We start from the raw sequence: 17849 nt of genomic DNA, 5'->3' as shown, positions 1-17849 counted from the left end.
ATGCTGGAAAACTGAAACAAACACAGGGAGTGCTGGAGAATCTCAGCAGATGTGTCAGCATGCATAGGAACAGAAACGCAGCAAACATTTCGAGCCCAGTACCACTGTTTTTCAGAATACAAGTGTTTGTTTAAGGTTAATCACTGTTATCTTTCAGATATCCATCACAATCACCGAAATAAAATCTTGGTGACTGAACAGGGAGCAGAGAGTGGATGGTCCAAGGTGAATTTGCCCAATAACTGGTTATGTAAGTGTTAGACACAGCGGATTACTGCTCTGCAGAAATTATGCAACTGGAGCCATAAGTCCAAAGTCACCTGTTCTTCCCAAACAAGCTGTGCTTACTGCCTCATTTCTCAAATTACTCATAAATAGCGCTCCATAATGTTTGTTTTTGTAAGCCATCTCTCCGATTTACATTTGTATAAAACAATAGTAACCATAGCATCCCTACAGTGCAGAAACAGGCCATTCAGCCCAACAAATCCACACTGCCCCTCAGAGCATCCCATCCAGACCCATTCCGCTATGCTTCCGGTTCCTCGTGTCTAACCCACCTAATTACACGTTCCGCTACGCTTCCGGTTCCTCGTGTCTAACCCACCTAATTACACGTTCCGCTACGCTTCCGGTTCCTCGTGTCTAACCCACCTAATTACACGTTCCGCTACGCTTCCGGTTCCTCGTGTCTAACCCACCTAATTACACGTTCCGCTACGCTTCCGGTTCCTCGTGTCTAACCCACCTAATTACACATCCCTGAACACTACGGGCAACTTAGCATGGCTAATCCACCTCGCCTGCACATCTTTGGGCTGTGGGAGGAAACCCTTTCACAACCTTCCCCAGTCTATCCTGAGAAGTGAAGCTTCTCTCCCTCCAACTGTTCTTCCACAATCCTTCCGATGCATTCAGATTCTCCTCAGAGGGTGGTGCCCACACCTGAGCACAAGACCCCAGCTGAGCTCTAACCAATGACCTTGGCATGTTCAGTGAAACTCATCTAGGACAAGCGACTATTGGCTCTTTGTATGCCACACACTTGCCACACTGCCCATCTCTGAGGGAGGAAAGCCGCTCTCTCATTTTACCTGGATTCCTTTGCTGCTCCATCCCACTTTGGCTGAGCAATTCAGGCTGGGAGCTGGGCTGAGTAAACTTCCCTCCAAATCGGGGGGCAGCGTCTGTGCAGCAATGATCTTGGACGTGGCATCATATTGCTGAACCTTCGCTGCGACCAGGCCACGTAACACCAGCTTCTCTGTCAGCCTGATGGCTGGTGCGGCAAGCTGTGACTCATTATTGACACAAGGTGAGCGGAGGCATATAAAACCGCTATCAGAGAAACAGAGGGACTGGCCTTCTGGCAGCTGCCACATCTGGGGACACAGGCTGAACATAACAGCTTGCTGTTACTCTGCTGGCCCTCTCCAACGACAACACACAGAGCCAGGCAACTCCGTGCCGTCACACTACACTCGACAAGTGAGTTACGATTAGCATGACATGTTAATCAGTCACAGGCAATGATGAGGCAAAGGGCAGCTTTCATGTGAGCACTTCCTGGATTCCTGTGTGTTGGAAATCACCTTGGCTTTCCCAAAGCATCAGTTAACCTTCTGAGTACCAACTAAATCCTTCACCTTGGTCAGTTCTCTTTAAAACTGCTCTCACTCCCTGTAAACTTTTTAAGAAGCCACATTTCCAGCTGTTGTGCAGGATATGAATCTGTGTAAAATCCAGCTCAGAATGGGGAGATTTGATCAAAGTTTGAAGGTACGTCAGCATAAGTAAACCAGCACGCCAAAGGAAGAGTTCAAATACTGCCAAGCAAGTCCAAGGTGTGCGATAGGGCCAGACAATTATGAAAATGTTGCACTGTTTTAAAAGTCCAACCCATTCAGGAATGTCCTTCAAAGAAGGGCACCTGTTGTACTGATCTGGCCTGGTATGTAGGGAACCCCAATCCTACATATATCACTCACTCTCACTGCCTCCCAAAGCGGGGTAAACCATACAGTCATATCAAATCAGGAGGAGAAGGCCCATCAGAACCAGTCTGTGATAATCTGGGATCAACAAATATTACAGTCGTGGCTTGTGCATTGCAAAGGGAGAGCATGTCAAGGTGAGAGAGGAATTCCGCAGACTACAGGGGGATTATTGCAGACAGAGTGTGGGGATGGGTAGGAGAGGGTGAAGGAGGGGAGAATGAGTGAAAGATTGAAAAAAGGCCACGCTCTCTGAACCGATGAACAATAGCTAGAACTTATAACCATAGCAACTAGAAAGTACCAAAGTTTTATGTTTTACAGGGCTGTGAATAATTAACTGGTTTAACAACTCATGCATTCAGCAATGATCAGGCTTCCATGGAATGACCAGGCCCTTGAAGTGGCACAGTGCCATCCCGCTGTCAGGAAGGATCCCCTCCCACCCCAGTTATACTGCCCTGGGCACCGGGCATAGTCTACAGTCTCCCAGGCAGTCTTGAGTCCCACATGCACAGTTTGCATGCTAGATTCTCACAATCTAGGGTCTTACAGGCATAATCTACAGTCTCACAGGCACAGTCTATAGTCTAGACTCTCATAACCACAGTCAGCATGCTAGAGTCTATGAGTTTAGGGTCTCACAGGCATAGTCTACAGTCTGGAATTTTGCAGGCACAGTCTGAAGTCAATAGATTCACAGTCTGCAGTCCAGTGTGTCATGGGCACTATAAACCCTGATGAGACTGGTTACCTGACACCGTATTAATAAACTGCCAATCACAGTCCTTCCACCCGAGCCACCTCTGAGCCTTTATCATTGAAGTGGTTGGTGACGATCCAGGAACCTGTAAAAATACAAAAGGCAGAGAATATCTCACCCCTAAATCCGCTGCATCTCGGCCCTGCAGAGGCTGCTCTGCTCTGTCCATCAGTGGGGTGCAGATAAATGTGGGATTGGCTGTCGAAGGCCGCATGATGGGCAAGCTCAAAGATTTTATCTCCTTAACCGACTGTTCCACTTTCAGCTCACTGCCAGGTTTTGCTGCAGAGTCAGGTCAGAGAACGTGATTAGAGCTGGAGCCAGAGAGAGTGTGCTTCCTCTCCCCACGTTAGCCTCATAAAGCGGTCACAGCACTGATCGATATAAACACATCCTTAGGCCACAATCTATCAAACCCGCCCCCCGAGTGGCCGCAGACAATATTCACTCCTGCCAGCTCCTGCTTCAGAATTCCCCTGGGGTCAGTTACTGATGAACGTGCTAACAAGGACATGCACATCCAATTCGCTGCCATTTCTCATCTGTCAGCACTGGTGGAAGAGACAAACTACAGCCATATTGTCACTTCCCACGCAGACCCAACATCTCAGTCACTAATCCCATTCTGCAATCATTCTCAAACTGCTCACACCCTCTGCATCGGCTGCAGTCCAGTACAGTCACCTGCACAAGGACCAGGCAATGACCATCTCCATGATGGGAGGATATAACAATTCCTCTTTGCCACTTAATGGCATTATAATCACCAAATCATGTATCATCAACATCTAGGGGGGAATCACCATTGGCAAAACGCTGCGTTGGACCAGCCACATAAATACTGACTATAAAAGCAGGTTAGAGCCTGGGAATACTGACTCAAGCATCTCCCCTTCAAACTATCAAATACCTGGCACCCCATCTGAAAGGCACACATGAGGAGGAAGAGGGAGTTACGCTCACTCGCCTGGATGACAAGAGGTACAGCATTCAGGAAGCTTGGCACCATCCAGGAAAAAGGGGCCCGGTGACAGGCACTTCACCCTCCACTGTCATCATTCACACCCTTTACCGCCACAAAGTCACTGCACGGTGCCCTCTACAGAAGATGTCCTGCAGGAATTCATCAAGAACCTCAAATAACAGCACCATCCAAAACCTCACCTCAATTGTAAAGATTTAGTAACAGCTGCAATAACAATCGCAGGGCGATACAGCCTCGACAACAGGCACACTGAGACACAGCCTCAACAACACTCACACTGCAACACAGCCTTGACAACACCCGACTGCGACACAGCCTTGACAACAATTGCACTGCAACACAGCCTTGGCAACACTCGACTGCGACACAGCTTTGACAACAATCGCACTGTGACACAGCCTCAACAACAATCGCACTGTGACACAGCCTTGACAACAATCGCACTGCGACACAGCCTTGACAACACTCGACTGCGACACAGCCTTGACAACACTCGCACTGCGACACAGCCTTGACAACACTCGCACTGCTACATAGCCTCAAAAACGTTTGCACTGTGACATAGCCTCAACAACAATCGCACTGTGATACAACCTCAACAACAATCGCACTGCGACACAGCCTTGACAACAATCACACGGCAACACAGCCTTGACAACAATCGCACTATTACACTGCTTCGACAACACTCTCACTGTGACACAGCCTCAACAACACACACTGCGACACAGCCGTGACAACAATCGCAATGCTACACTGCTTTGACAATACTCACAATGCGACACAACCGCACTGCGACATAGCCTCGAAAACGCCCGCTCTGTAACACAGCCTCAACAACACTCCCACTGCGACACAGCCTCGACAATACGTGCACTATGACACAGCCTTGACAACAATCACACTGCTACACTGCTTTGACAACACTCGCACTGCGACACAGCCTCGACAACACTTGCACCGCAACACAGCCTTGACGACACTCGCACTGCGACACAGCATCAACAAAAACCGCACTGTGACACAAACTCAACAGCGCTCGCCATGCCACACAGCTTCAACAATACTCGTAATGCAACGAAGATTCCACAACAATCACACTGTGACACAGCCTCGACAACAATCGCACTGCAACACAGCCTCGACAACAATCGCACTGCGACACAGATTCGACTACAATCGCACTGTGAAACTGTCTCAACAACAATCACACTGTGACACAGCCTCGACTACAATCGCACTGCGACACTGTCTCGACAACAATCACACTGCGACACAGTCTCGACAACACTCACACTGCGACACAGCCTCACCAACAATCACACTGTGACACAGCCTCGACAACAATCACACTGCGACACAGCCTCGACAACAATCGCACTGCGACACAGCCTCAACAACAATCACACTGTGACACAGCTCGACAACAATCACACTGTGACACAGCCTCGACAACAATCGCACTGCGACACAGCCTCGACAACAATCGCACTGTGACACAGCCTCGACAACAATTGCACTGTGACACAGCTTGACAACAATCACATTGTGACACAGCCTCGACAACAATCACACTGCGACACAGCCTCGACAACAATTGCACTGCGACACAGCCTCGACAACAATCACACTGTGACACAGCCTCAACAACAATCGCACTGTGACACAGCCTCGACAACAATCGCACTGCGACACAGCCTTGGCAACAATTGCACTGGGACACAGTCTCGACAACACTCGCACTGCGACACAGCCTTGGCAACAATGACACTGCGACACAGCCTCAACAACAATCGCACTACGACACAGCCTCGAAAATACCTGCGCTGCGACACATATTCGACAACACTCGCACTGCGACACAGCCTCAACAACACTCGCACTGCGACACAGCCTCGACAACAATTGCACAGGGACACAGCCTCGATAACGCTTGCTCTGTAACACAGCCTCGACAACACTCAGACTGTGACACAGCCTCGACAAAAATCACACTGTGACACAAACTCAACAGCGCTCGCCATGCCACACAGCCTCAACAACACTCGTAATGCAACGAAGATTCGACAACAATCACACTGTGACACAGCCTTGGCAACAATCGCACTGTGACACAAATCGACAACACTCACACTGCGACACAGCCTCGAAAACACTGCCACTGTGACACAAATCGACAACACACACACTGCGACACAGCCTCGACAACACTCGTACTGCAACACAGCTCGACAACAATTGCACTGTGACACAGTCTCGACAACGCCCGCTGTGCAACACAGCCTCAACAATACTCGTAAATAAGATTCGACAACAATTACACTGTGACATTGCCTCGACAACAATCGCACTGCGACACAGCCTGAACAACAATCACAGTGTGACACAGCCTTGGCAACAGTCACTCTGCGACACAGTCTCACCAACACACCCACTGTGACACAGCCTCGATAACAATCGCACTGTGACACAGATTCGACAACACTCGCACTGCGACACAGCCTCAACAAAAATCACACTGCGACACAAACTCAACGGTGCTCACCATGCCACACAGCCTCAACAACACTCGTAATGCGACGAAGATTCGACAACACTCACACTGCGACACAGCCTCAACAACAGTCGCACTGCGACACAGCCTCGAAAACACCTGCACTGCGACACAGATTCGACAACACTCGTACTGTGACACAGCCTCGACAACAATGGCACCGCGACACAACCTCACAACAATTACACTGTGACACAGCTTCGACAACACGCACACTGCAACACAGACTCAACAACACTCGCACTGCGACATACCCTCGGCAACACTTGTACTGCGACACAGCTCGACAACAATTGCACAGGGACACAGTCTTGACAACGCCCGCTCTGCAACACAGCCTCGACAACACTCGCACTGCGACACAGCCTCGACAACGCCCGCACTGCGACACAGCCTCGACAACACTCGCACTGCGACACAACCCCGACAACGCCCGCACTGCGAAACAGCCTCGACAACGCCCGCTCTGCAACACAGCCTCGACAACACTCGCACTGCGACACAGCCTCGACAATGCCCGCTCTGCAACACTGCCTCGACAACACCCTGACTGCGACACAGCCTCGACAACGCCCGTTCTGCAACACAGCCTTGACAACACTCGCACTGCGACACAGCCTCGACAACGCCTGCTCTGCAACACAGCCTCGACAACACTCGCACTGCGACACAGCCTCGACAACGCCCGCACTGCCACACAGCCTCGACAACACCCGCACTGCGACGCAGATTCAATAACAATCGCACTGTGACACTGATTCGACAACACTCAGACTGCGACACAGCCTTGGCAACAATCACACTGCGACACAGCTCGACAACACTCGCACGGTGACACAGCCTCAACAATGATTGCACTGCGACACAGCCTGGGTAACACTCCCACTGCTAAACAGCTTTGACAACACTCGCACTGCGACACACCCTTGGCAACAATTGCACTGCGACAAAACCTCAACAACACTCGCACTGCGACACAGCCTTGGCAACAATCCCACTGCTACTGAGCTTTGACAACACTCGAACTGCGATACTGCCTCAAGAACAATCGCACTGCGACACAGCCTCGACAACAATCACACTGCGACACAAACTCAACAGCGTTCGCTGAGCCACGCAGCCTCAACAACACTCATAATGCAATGAAGATTCGACAACACACCCACTGTGACACAGATTCGACAACAATCACACTGTGACACAGCCTGGACAACACTCGCACTGCAACACAGACTCGACAACACTCACAATGCCACACAGACTCGACAACACTCACAATGCCACACAGATTCAACAACAATCACACTGCTACACAGCTTCGACAACAATTGCACTGTGACACAACCTCAACAACAATCGCGCTGCGACACAGTCTCGACAACAATCGCACTGTGACACAACCTCGACAACAATTGGACTGTGACACACCCTCGACAACAATCGCACTGCGACACAGTCTCAACAACAATCGCACTGTGACACAACCTCAACAACAATAGCACTGTGACACAACCTCGACAACAATCGCACTGCGACACAGTCTCAACAACAATCGCACTGTGACACAACCTCGACAACAATTGCGCTGTGACAGAGCCTTGACAACAATAGCACTCTTACACTGCTTCGACAACACTCGCAATGCGACACAGACTCGACAACACTTGCACTGCAACACAGACTCGACAACACTCACACTGCCACACAGATTCAACAACACTCACACTGCGACACTGCCTTGACAACAATTGCACTGTGACACAACCTCGACAACAATCGCACTGCGACACAGCCTTGACAACAATCGCACTATTATACTGCTTCAACAACACTCGCACTGCGACACAGCCTCGACAACACTGCGACTCAGTCTTGACAACAATCGCACTGCTACACAGCTTTTCCAACACTCGCAATGCGACACAGATTCGACAACACTCGCACTGCGACACAGCCTCAACAACAATCGCACTGCAACACAGCCTCGACAACACTCACACTGTAACACAACCTCGACAACAATCGCACTGCTACACAGCTTTGACAACACTCGCAATGCGACACAGATTCGACAACACTCGCACTAAGACACAGCCTTGACAACAATCGCACTGCAACACAGCCTCGACAACACTCACACTGTAACACAACCTCGACAACAATCGCACTGCTACACAGCTTTGACAACACTCGCAACACGACACAGACTCGGCAACACTCGCACTGCTACACCGCCTTGACAACACTCACACTGCGACACAGCTCGACAACACTTGTACTGCTACACAGATTTGACAACAATTACACTGCCACACAGCCTCGACAACTATCGCACTGCTACACAGCTTTGACAACACTCGCAACACGACACAGACTTGTCAACACTCGCACTGCTACAGCGCCTCGACAACATTCACACTGCGACACAGTCTCAACAACACACCCACTGCGACACAGTCTCAACAACAATCGCACTGTGACACAACCTCAACAACAATAGCACTGTGACACAACCTCGACAACAATCGCACTGCGACACAGTCTCAACAACAATCGCACTGTGACACAACCTCAACAACAATAGCACTGTGACACAACCTCGACAACACTCACACTGCCACACAGATTCAACAACACTCACACTGCGACACTGCCTTGACAACAATTGCACTGTGACACAACCTCGACAACAATCGCACTGCGACACAGCCTTGACAACAATCGCACTATTATACTGCTTCAACAACACTCGCACTGCGACACAGCCTCGACAACACTGCGACTCAGTCTTGACAACAATCGCACTGCTACACAGCTTTTCCAACACTCGCAATGCGACACAGATTCGACAACACTCGCACTGCGACACAGCCTCAACAACAATCGCACTGCAACACAGCCTCGACAACACTCACACTGTAACACAACCTCGACAACAATCGCACTGCTACACAGCTTTGACAACACTCGCAATGCGACACAGATTCGACAACACTCGCACTGCGACACAGCCTTGACAACAATCGCACTGCAACACAGCCTCGACAACACTCACACTGTAACACAACCTCGACAACAATCGCACTGCTACACAGCTTTGACAACACTCGCAACACGACACAGACTCGGCAACACTCGCACTGCTACACCGCCTTGACAACACTCACACTGCGACACAGCTCGACAACACTTGTACTGCTACACAGATTTGACAACAATTACACTGCCACACAGCCTCGACAACTATCGCACTGCTACACAGCTTTGACAACACTCGCAACACGACACAGACTTGTCAACACTCGCACTGCTACAGCGCCTCGACAACATTCACACTGCGACACAGTCTCAACAACACACCCACTGCGACACAGCCTCGATAACAATCACACTGTGACACAGCCTCGACAACACTTGCACTGCGACATAGATTTGACAACAATTACACTGCCACACAGCCTCGACAACTATCGCACTGCTACACTGCTTTGACAACACTCGCAATGCGACACAGACTCGACAACACTCGCACTGCAACACAGACTCGACAACACTCACGATGCCACACAGATTCAACAACACTCACACTGCCACACAGATTCAACAACACTCACACTGCGACACAGCCTTGACAACAATTGCACTGTGACACAACCTCGACGACAATCACACCGAGACACAACCTCAACAACAATTGCACTGCTACACTGCTTTGACAACACTCGCAATGCGACAGATTCGACAACACTCGGACTGCGACACAACCTTGACAACAATCACACTGCGACTCAGCCTTGACAACAAACGCACTGCGACACAGTCTCGACAACAATCGCACTGTGACACAACCTCGACAACAATCGCACTATTATACTGCTTCAACAACACTCGCAATGCGACACAGCCTCGACAACACTGCGACTCAGTCTTGACAACAATCGCACTGCTACACAGCTTTTCCAACACTCGCAATGCGAAACAGATTTGACAACACTCGCACTGCGACACAGCCTCAACAACAATCGCACTGCAACACAGCCTCGACAACACTCACACTGTAACACAACCTCGACAACAATCGCACTGCTACACAGCTTTGACAACACTCGCAATGCGACACAGATTCGACAACACTCGCACTAAGACACAGCCTCAACAACAATCGCACTGCAACACAGCCTCGACAACACTCACACTGTAACACAACCTCGACAACAATCGCACTGCTACACAGCTTTGACAACACTCGCAACACGACACAGACTCGGCAACACTCGCACTGCTACACCGCCTTGACAGCACTCACACTGCGACACAGCTCGACAACACTTGTACTGCTACACAGATTTGACAACAATTACACTGCCACACAGCCTCGACAACTATCGCACTGCTACACAGCTTTGACAACACTCGCAACACGACACAGACTCGTCAACACTCGCACTGCTACAGCGCCTCGACAACATTCACACTGCGACACAGTCTCAACAACACACCCACTGCGACACAGCCTCGATAACAATCACACTGTGACACAGCCTCGACAACACTTGCACTGCGACATAGATTTGACAACAATTACACTGCCACACAGCCTCGACAACTATCGCACTGCTACACTGCTTTGACAACACTCGCAATGCGACACAGACTCGACAACACTCGCACTGCAACACAGACTCGACAACACTCACGATGCCACACAGATTCAACAACACTCACACTGCCACACAGATTCAACGACACTCACACTGCGACACAGCCTTGACAACAATTGCACTGTGACACAACCTCGACGACAATCGCACTGAGACACAACCTCAACAACAATTGCACTGCTACACTGCTTTGACAACACTCGCAATGCGACAGATTCGACAACACTCGGACTGCGACACAACCTTGACAACAATCACACTGCGACTCAGCCTTGACAACAAACGCACTGCGACACAGTCTCGACAACAATCGCACTGTGACACAACCTCGACAACAATCGCACTATTATACTGCTTCAACAACACTCGCAATGCGACACAGCCTCGACAACACTGCGACTCAGTCTTGACAACAATCGCACTGCTACACAGCTTTTCCAACACTCGCAATGCGACACAGATTTGACAACACTCGCACTGCGACACAGCCTCAACAACAATCGCACTGCAACACAGCCTCGACAACACTCACACTGTAACACAACCTCGACAACAATCGCACTGCTACACAGCTTTGACAACACTCGCAATGCGACACAGATTCGACAACACTCGCACTGCGACACAGCCTTGACAACAATCGCACTGCAACACAGCCTCGACAACACTCACACTGTAACACAACCTCGACAACAATCGCACTGCTACACAGCTTTGACAACACTCGCAACACGACACAGACTCGGCAACACTCGCACTGCTACACCGCCTTGACAACACTCACACTGTGACACAGCCTCGACAACACTTGTACTGCGACATAGATTTGACAACAATTACACTGCCACACAGCCTCGACAACTATCGCACTGCTACACTGCTTTGACAACACTCGCAATGCGACACAGCCTCAACAACAATCGCACTGCAACACAGCCTCGACAACACTCACACTGTAACACAACCTCGACAACAATCGCACTGCTACACAGCTTTGACAACACTCGCAATGCGACACAGATTCGACAACACTCGCACTGCGACATAGCCTTGACAACAATCGCACTGCAACACAGCCTCGACAACACTCACACTGTAACACAACCTCGACAACAATCGCACTGCTACACAGCTTTGACAACACTCGCAACACGACACAGACTCGGCAACACTCGCACTGCTACACCGCCTTGACAACACTCACACTGCGACACAGCTCGACAACACTTGTACTGCTACACAGATTTGACAACAATTACACTGCCACACAGCCTCGACAGCTATCGCACTGCTACACAGCTTTGACAACACTCGCAACACGACACAGACTCGTCAACACTCGCACTGCTACAGCGCCTCGACAACATTCACACTGCGACACAGTCTCAACAACACACCCACTGCGACACAGCCTCGATAACAATCACACTGTGACACAGCCTCGACAACACTTGCACTGCGACATAGATTTGACAACAATTACACTGCCACACAGCCTCGACAACTATCGCACTGCTACACTGCTTTGACAACACTCGCAATGCGACACAGACTCGACAACACTCGCACTGCAACACAGACTCGACAACACTCACGATGCCACACAGATTCAACAACACTCACACTGCCACACAGATTCAACAACACTCACACTGCGACACAGCCTTGACAACAATTGCACTGTGACACAACTTCGACGACAATCGCACTGAGACACAACCTCAACAACAATTGCACTGCTACACTGCTTTGACAACACTCGCAATGCGACAGATTCGACAACACTCGGACTGCGACACAACCTTGACAACAATCACACTGCGACTCAGCCTTGACAACAAACGCACTGCGACACAGTCTCGACAACAATCGCACTGTGACACAACCTCGACAACAATCACACTGCGACACAGCCTTGACAACAATAGCACTGTGACACAACCTCAACAACAATCGCACTGTGACACAACCTCGCCAACAATCGCACTGTGACACAGCCTTGACAACAATAGCACTCTTACACTGCTTCGACAACACTTGCACTGTGACACAGCCTTGACAACAATAGTACTGTGACACAACCTCGACAACAATCGCACTGCGACACAGCCTTGACAACAATCGCACTGTGACACAACCTCACCAACAATCGCACTGTGACACAATCTTGACAACAATAGCACTCTTACACTGCTTCAACAACACTCGCACTGCGACACAACCTCGACAACTATCGCACTGCTACACAGCTTTGACAACAATCGCAACATGACACAGACTCGGCAACACTCAGACTGTGACACAGCCTTGACAACAATCGCAATGTGACACTGATTCGACAACACTCGTACTGCGACACAGACTCGGCAACACTCAGACTGCGACACAGCCTTGACAATAATCACACGGCGACACAGCCTCAACAACACTTGCACTGCGACACAGCCTTGACAACAATCACACTGCGACACGGCTTCAACAACAATTGCACTGTGATGCAGATTCGACAACACTCGTACTGCGACACTGTCTTGACAACAATTGCACTGCTATACAGCTTCATCAACACTCACATTGCTACACAGCTTCGACAACAACCTCACTGTGACACAACCTCGACATCAATTGCACTGTGACACAGCCTCGACAACAATCGCACTGTGACACAACCTCGACAACAATCGCACTGCGACACAGCCTTGACAACAATCGCACTATTACACAGCTTCAACAACACTTGCAATGCGACACAGCCTCGACAACACTGCGACTCAGTCTTGACAACAATCGCACTGCTACACAACTTTTCCAACACTCGAAATGCGACACAGATTCGACAACACACACACTGCGACATAGCCTCGACAACAATCGCACTGCGACACAGCCTCGACAACACTCACACTGCGACACAGTCTCAACAACACTCACACTGTAACACAACCTCGACAACAATCGCAATGTGACACAGACTCGACAACGCTTGCATTGCAACACAGCCTCGACAACAATCGCACTGCGACACAGCCTCAACAACACACCCACTGCGACACAGCCTTGATAACAATCGCACTGTGACACAGATTCGACAACACTCGCACTGCGACACAGCCTCAACAAAAATCGCACTGCGACACAAACTCAACGGCGCTCGCCATGCGACACAGCCTCAACAATACTCGTAATGCAACGAAGATTCGACAACAATCACACTGCGACACAGCCTCGACAACAATCGCACTGCGACACAGCCTTGACAACAATAGCACTGTGACACAACCTTGACAACAATCACACTGCAACACAGCTTCGTCAACACTCGCACTGCGACACAGCCTCAACAACGATTGCACTGCTACACTGCTTTGACAACACTCGCACTGCGACACAGATTCGACAACACTCGCACTGCGACACAGCCTCGACAACACTCGCACTGTGACAAAGCCCAAACAACACTCACACTGTAACACAACCTCGACAACAATCGCAATGTGACACAGACTCGACAACACTCGGACTGCGACACAGCTTCGTCAACACTCGCACTGCGACACAGCCTCAACAACAATTGCACTGCTACACTGCTTTGACAACACTCGCAATGCGACACAGATTCGACAACACTCGCACTGCGACAAAATGTCAACAACACTCACACTGTAACACAACCTCGACAACACTCGCAATGCGACACAGATTCGACAACACTCGGACTGCGACACAGCCTAGACAACAATCACACTGCACCACAGCCTCGACAACTATCTCACTGCGACGCAACTCGACAACACTCGCACTGTGACACAACTTGACAACACTCGCACTGCAACACAGCCTCGACAACAATTGCACTGTGACGCAGACTTGACAACACCCGCACTTTGACACAGATTCGATAACACTCGTACTGCGACACTGCCTCGACAGCAATTACACTGCGATGCAACTCGACAACAATTGCACTGTGACACAGCTTCATCAACACTCACACTGCGACACAGCTTCACCAACAATCGCACTGTGACACAGCCTTGACAAAAATCTCACTGTGTCACAACTCGACAACAATTGCACTGTGAGGCAGACTCCACAAAGCTTGCATTGCGACACAGCCTTGGCAACAGTCGCACTGCAACACAGCCTCGACAACACTCGCATGTGACACAGTCTCAACAACACTCGCACTGCGACATAGCCTCGACAACAATTGCACTGCTACACTGCTTTGACAACAGTCACAACGCGACACACACTCGGCAATACTCGCACGGCAACACATATTCGACAAGACCCGCACTGCGACACAGCCTCGACAACAATTACACTGCCACACAGCCTCGACAACTATCGCACTACAACACTGCTTTGACAACAATCGCAATGCGACACAGCCTCGACAACAATCGCACTGCAACACAGCTTCAACAACAATCTCACTGTGACACAACTCGACAACAATCGCACTATGACACAACCTCGACAACCCACACACTGTAACACAAATTCGACAACAATCGCACTGTGACACAGATTCGACGACACTCGCACTGCGACACAGCCTTGACAACTATCGCACTGTGACACAAACTCAACAGCGCACGCCATGTCACACAGCTTCAACAATACTCGTAATGCAACGAAGATGCCACAACAATCACACTGCAACACAGCCTCGACAACAATCGCACTGCGACACAGCCTCGACAACAATCACACTGCGACGCAGCCTCGACAACAATCGCACTGTGACACAGCCTCGACAACAATCACACTGCAACACAGCCTCGACAACAATCACACTGCGACACAGCCTCGACGACAATGGCACCGCGACACAGCCTCGATAACAATCACGCTGTGACACAGCCTTGACAACGTTTACACTGCGATGCAACTCGACAACAATCACACTGCGACACAGATTCGACAACACTCCTACAGCGACACTGCCTCGACAACACTCACACTGCGACACAGATTCGACAACACTCCTACAGCGACACTGCCTCGACAACACTCACACTGCGACACAGCCTTGACAACAATCGCACTGCGACACCGCTTCGCCAACAATCGCATTGTGACGCAGATTCGACAACACTCGCACTGCGATACAGCCTCAACAACAATTGCACTGCTACACTGCTTTGACAACACTCGCACTGTGACACAACCTCGACAACACTCACACTGCGACACAGCCTCGAAAACACTCACACTGTGACACAACCTTGACAACAATTACACTGTGACACAACCTCGACAACAATTACACTGCGACACAGCCTTGACAACACTCACACTGCGACAGAACCTCGACAACACTCACACTGCGACACAACCTCGACAACAATTACACTGCAACACAGCCTTGACAACAATCGCACTATTACACTGCTTCAACAACACTCGCAAGGCGACACAGACTCGACAACACTGCGACTCAGTCTTGACAACAATCACACTGCTACACAGCTTTTCCAACACTCGCAATGCGACACAGATTCGACAACACTCGCACTGCGATACAGCCTCAACAACAATTGCACTGCTACACTGCTTCGACAACACTCGCAATGCGACACAGACTCGACAACACTGCGACTCAGTCTTGACAACAATCGCACTGCTACACAGCTTTTCCAACACTTGCAATGCGACACAGCCTCGACAACAATCGCACTGCGACACAGCCTTGACAACAATCGCACTATTACACTGCTTCGACAACACTCGCAATGCGACACAGACTCGACAACACTCGCACTGCTACACCGCCTTGACAACACTCACACTGCAGCACAGCTCGACAACACTCACACTGCGACACAGTCTCAACAACACACCCACTGCGACACAGACTCGACAACACCCGCACTGCGACACAGCCTCGACAACAATCTCACTGTGACACAGCCTCGACAACAATTACACTGCCACACAGCCTCGACAACTATCGCACTGCTACACTGCTTTGACAACACTCGCAATGCGACACAGACTCGACGACACTCGCAATGCCACACAGATTCAACAACAATCAGATTGTGACACAGCCTCGACAACAATTACACTGCCACACAGCCTCGACAACTATCGCACTACGACACTGCTTTGACAACAATCGCAATGCGACACAGACTCGACGACACTCGCAATGCCACACAGATTCAACAACAATCAGATTGTGACACAGCCTCGACAACAATTACACTGCCACACAGCCTCGACAACTATTGCACTACGACACTGCTTTGACAACAATCGCAATGCGACATAGCCTCGACAATAATCGCACTGCAACACAGCTTCAACAACAATCTCACTGGACACAACTGGACAACAATCGCACTATGACACAACCTCGACAACCCACACACTGTAACACAAATTCGACAACAATCGCACTGTGACACAAACTCAACAGCGCTCGCCATGCCACACAGCCTCAACAATACTCGTAATGCAACGAAGATTCGACAACATTCACACTGCGACACAGCCTCGACGACACTCGCACTGCGACACTGCCTCAACAACAATCGCACTGCGACACAGCCTCAACAACAATCGCACTGCGACACAAACTCAATGGTGCTCGCCATGCCACACAGCCACGACAATACTCACAATGCAACGAAGATTCGACAACACCCTCGCTGCGACACAGCCTTGACAACACTCGTACTGCGACACTGCCTCGACGACAATGGCACCGTGACACAGCCTCGACAACAATCAGACTGTGACACAGCCTTGACAACGATTACACTGCGATGCAACTTGACAACAATTGCACTGCGACACAGATTCGACAACACTCCTACTGCGACACTGCCTCAACAACACTCGCACTGCGACACAGCCTTGACAACAATCGCACTGCGAC

At 50.1% G+C, this 17849-nt stretch overlaps 1 protein-coding gene across 6 annotated transcripts in view; it reads right to left on the bottom strand.

The window, feature by feature from the left end:
- The window catches only part of LOC125466637 (pleckstrin homology domain-containing family G member 5), a 119715-nt gene that overhangs the window by 33687 nt on the left and 68179 nt on the right, over positions 1–17849 (bottom strand). For 5 of the 6 annotated variants that reach the window (XM_059655610.1, XM_048561429.2, XM_059655611.1 and 2 more), the window contains one exon: positions 2876–3039. In XM_059655610.1, the coding sequence (XP_059511593.1) occupies positions 2876–3039 (164 nt within the window). Of the gene's footprint in view, positions 1–1094; positions 2783–2875; positions 3040–17849 lie in introns of those variants that run through there. The other variant, XM_048561428.2, reaches the window with a different exon arrangement.

The sequence above is a fragment of the Stegostoma tigrinum genome, chromosome 28 (genome assembly GCF_030684315.1).
Source record: "Stegostoma tigrinum isolate sSteTig4 chromosome 28, sSteTig4.hap1, whole genome shotgun sequence".
NCBI lineage: Eukaryota > Metazoa > Chordata > Chondrichthyes > Orectolobiformes > Stegostomatidae > Stegostoma > Stegostoma tigrinum.
The sequence above is the reverse complement of the archived record's forward strand: the minus strand, read 5'-3'. Positions and strand labels throughout refer to the sequence as shown.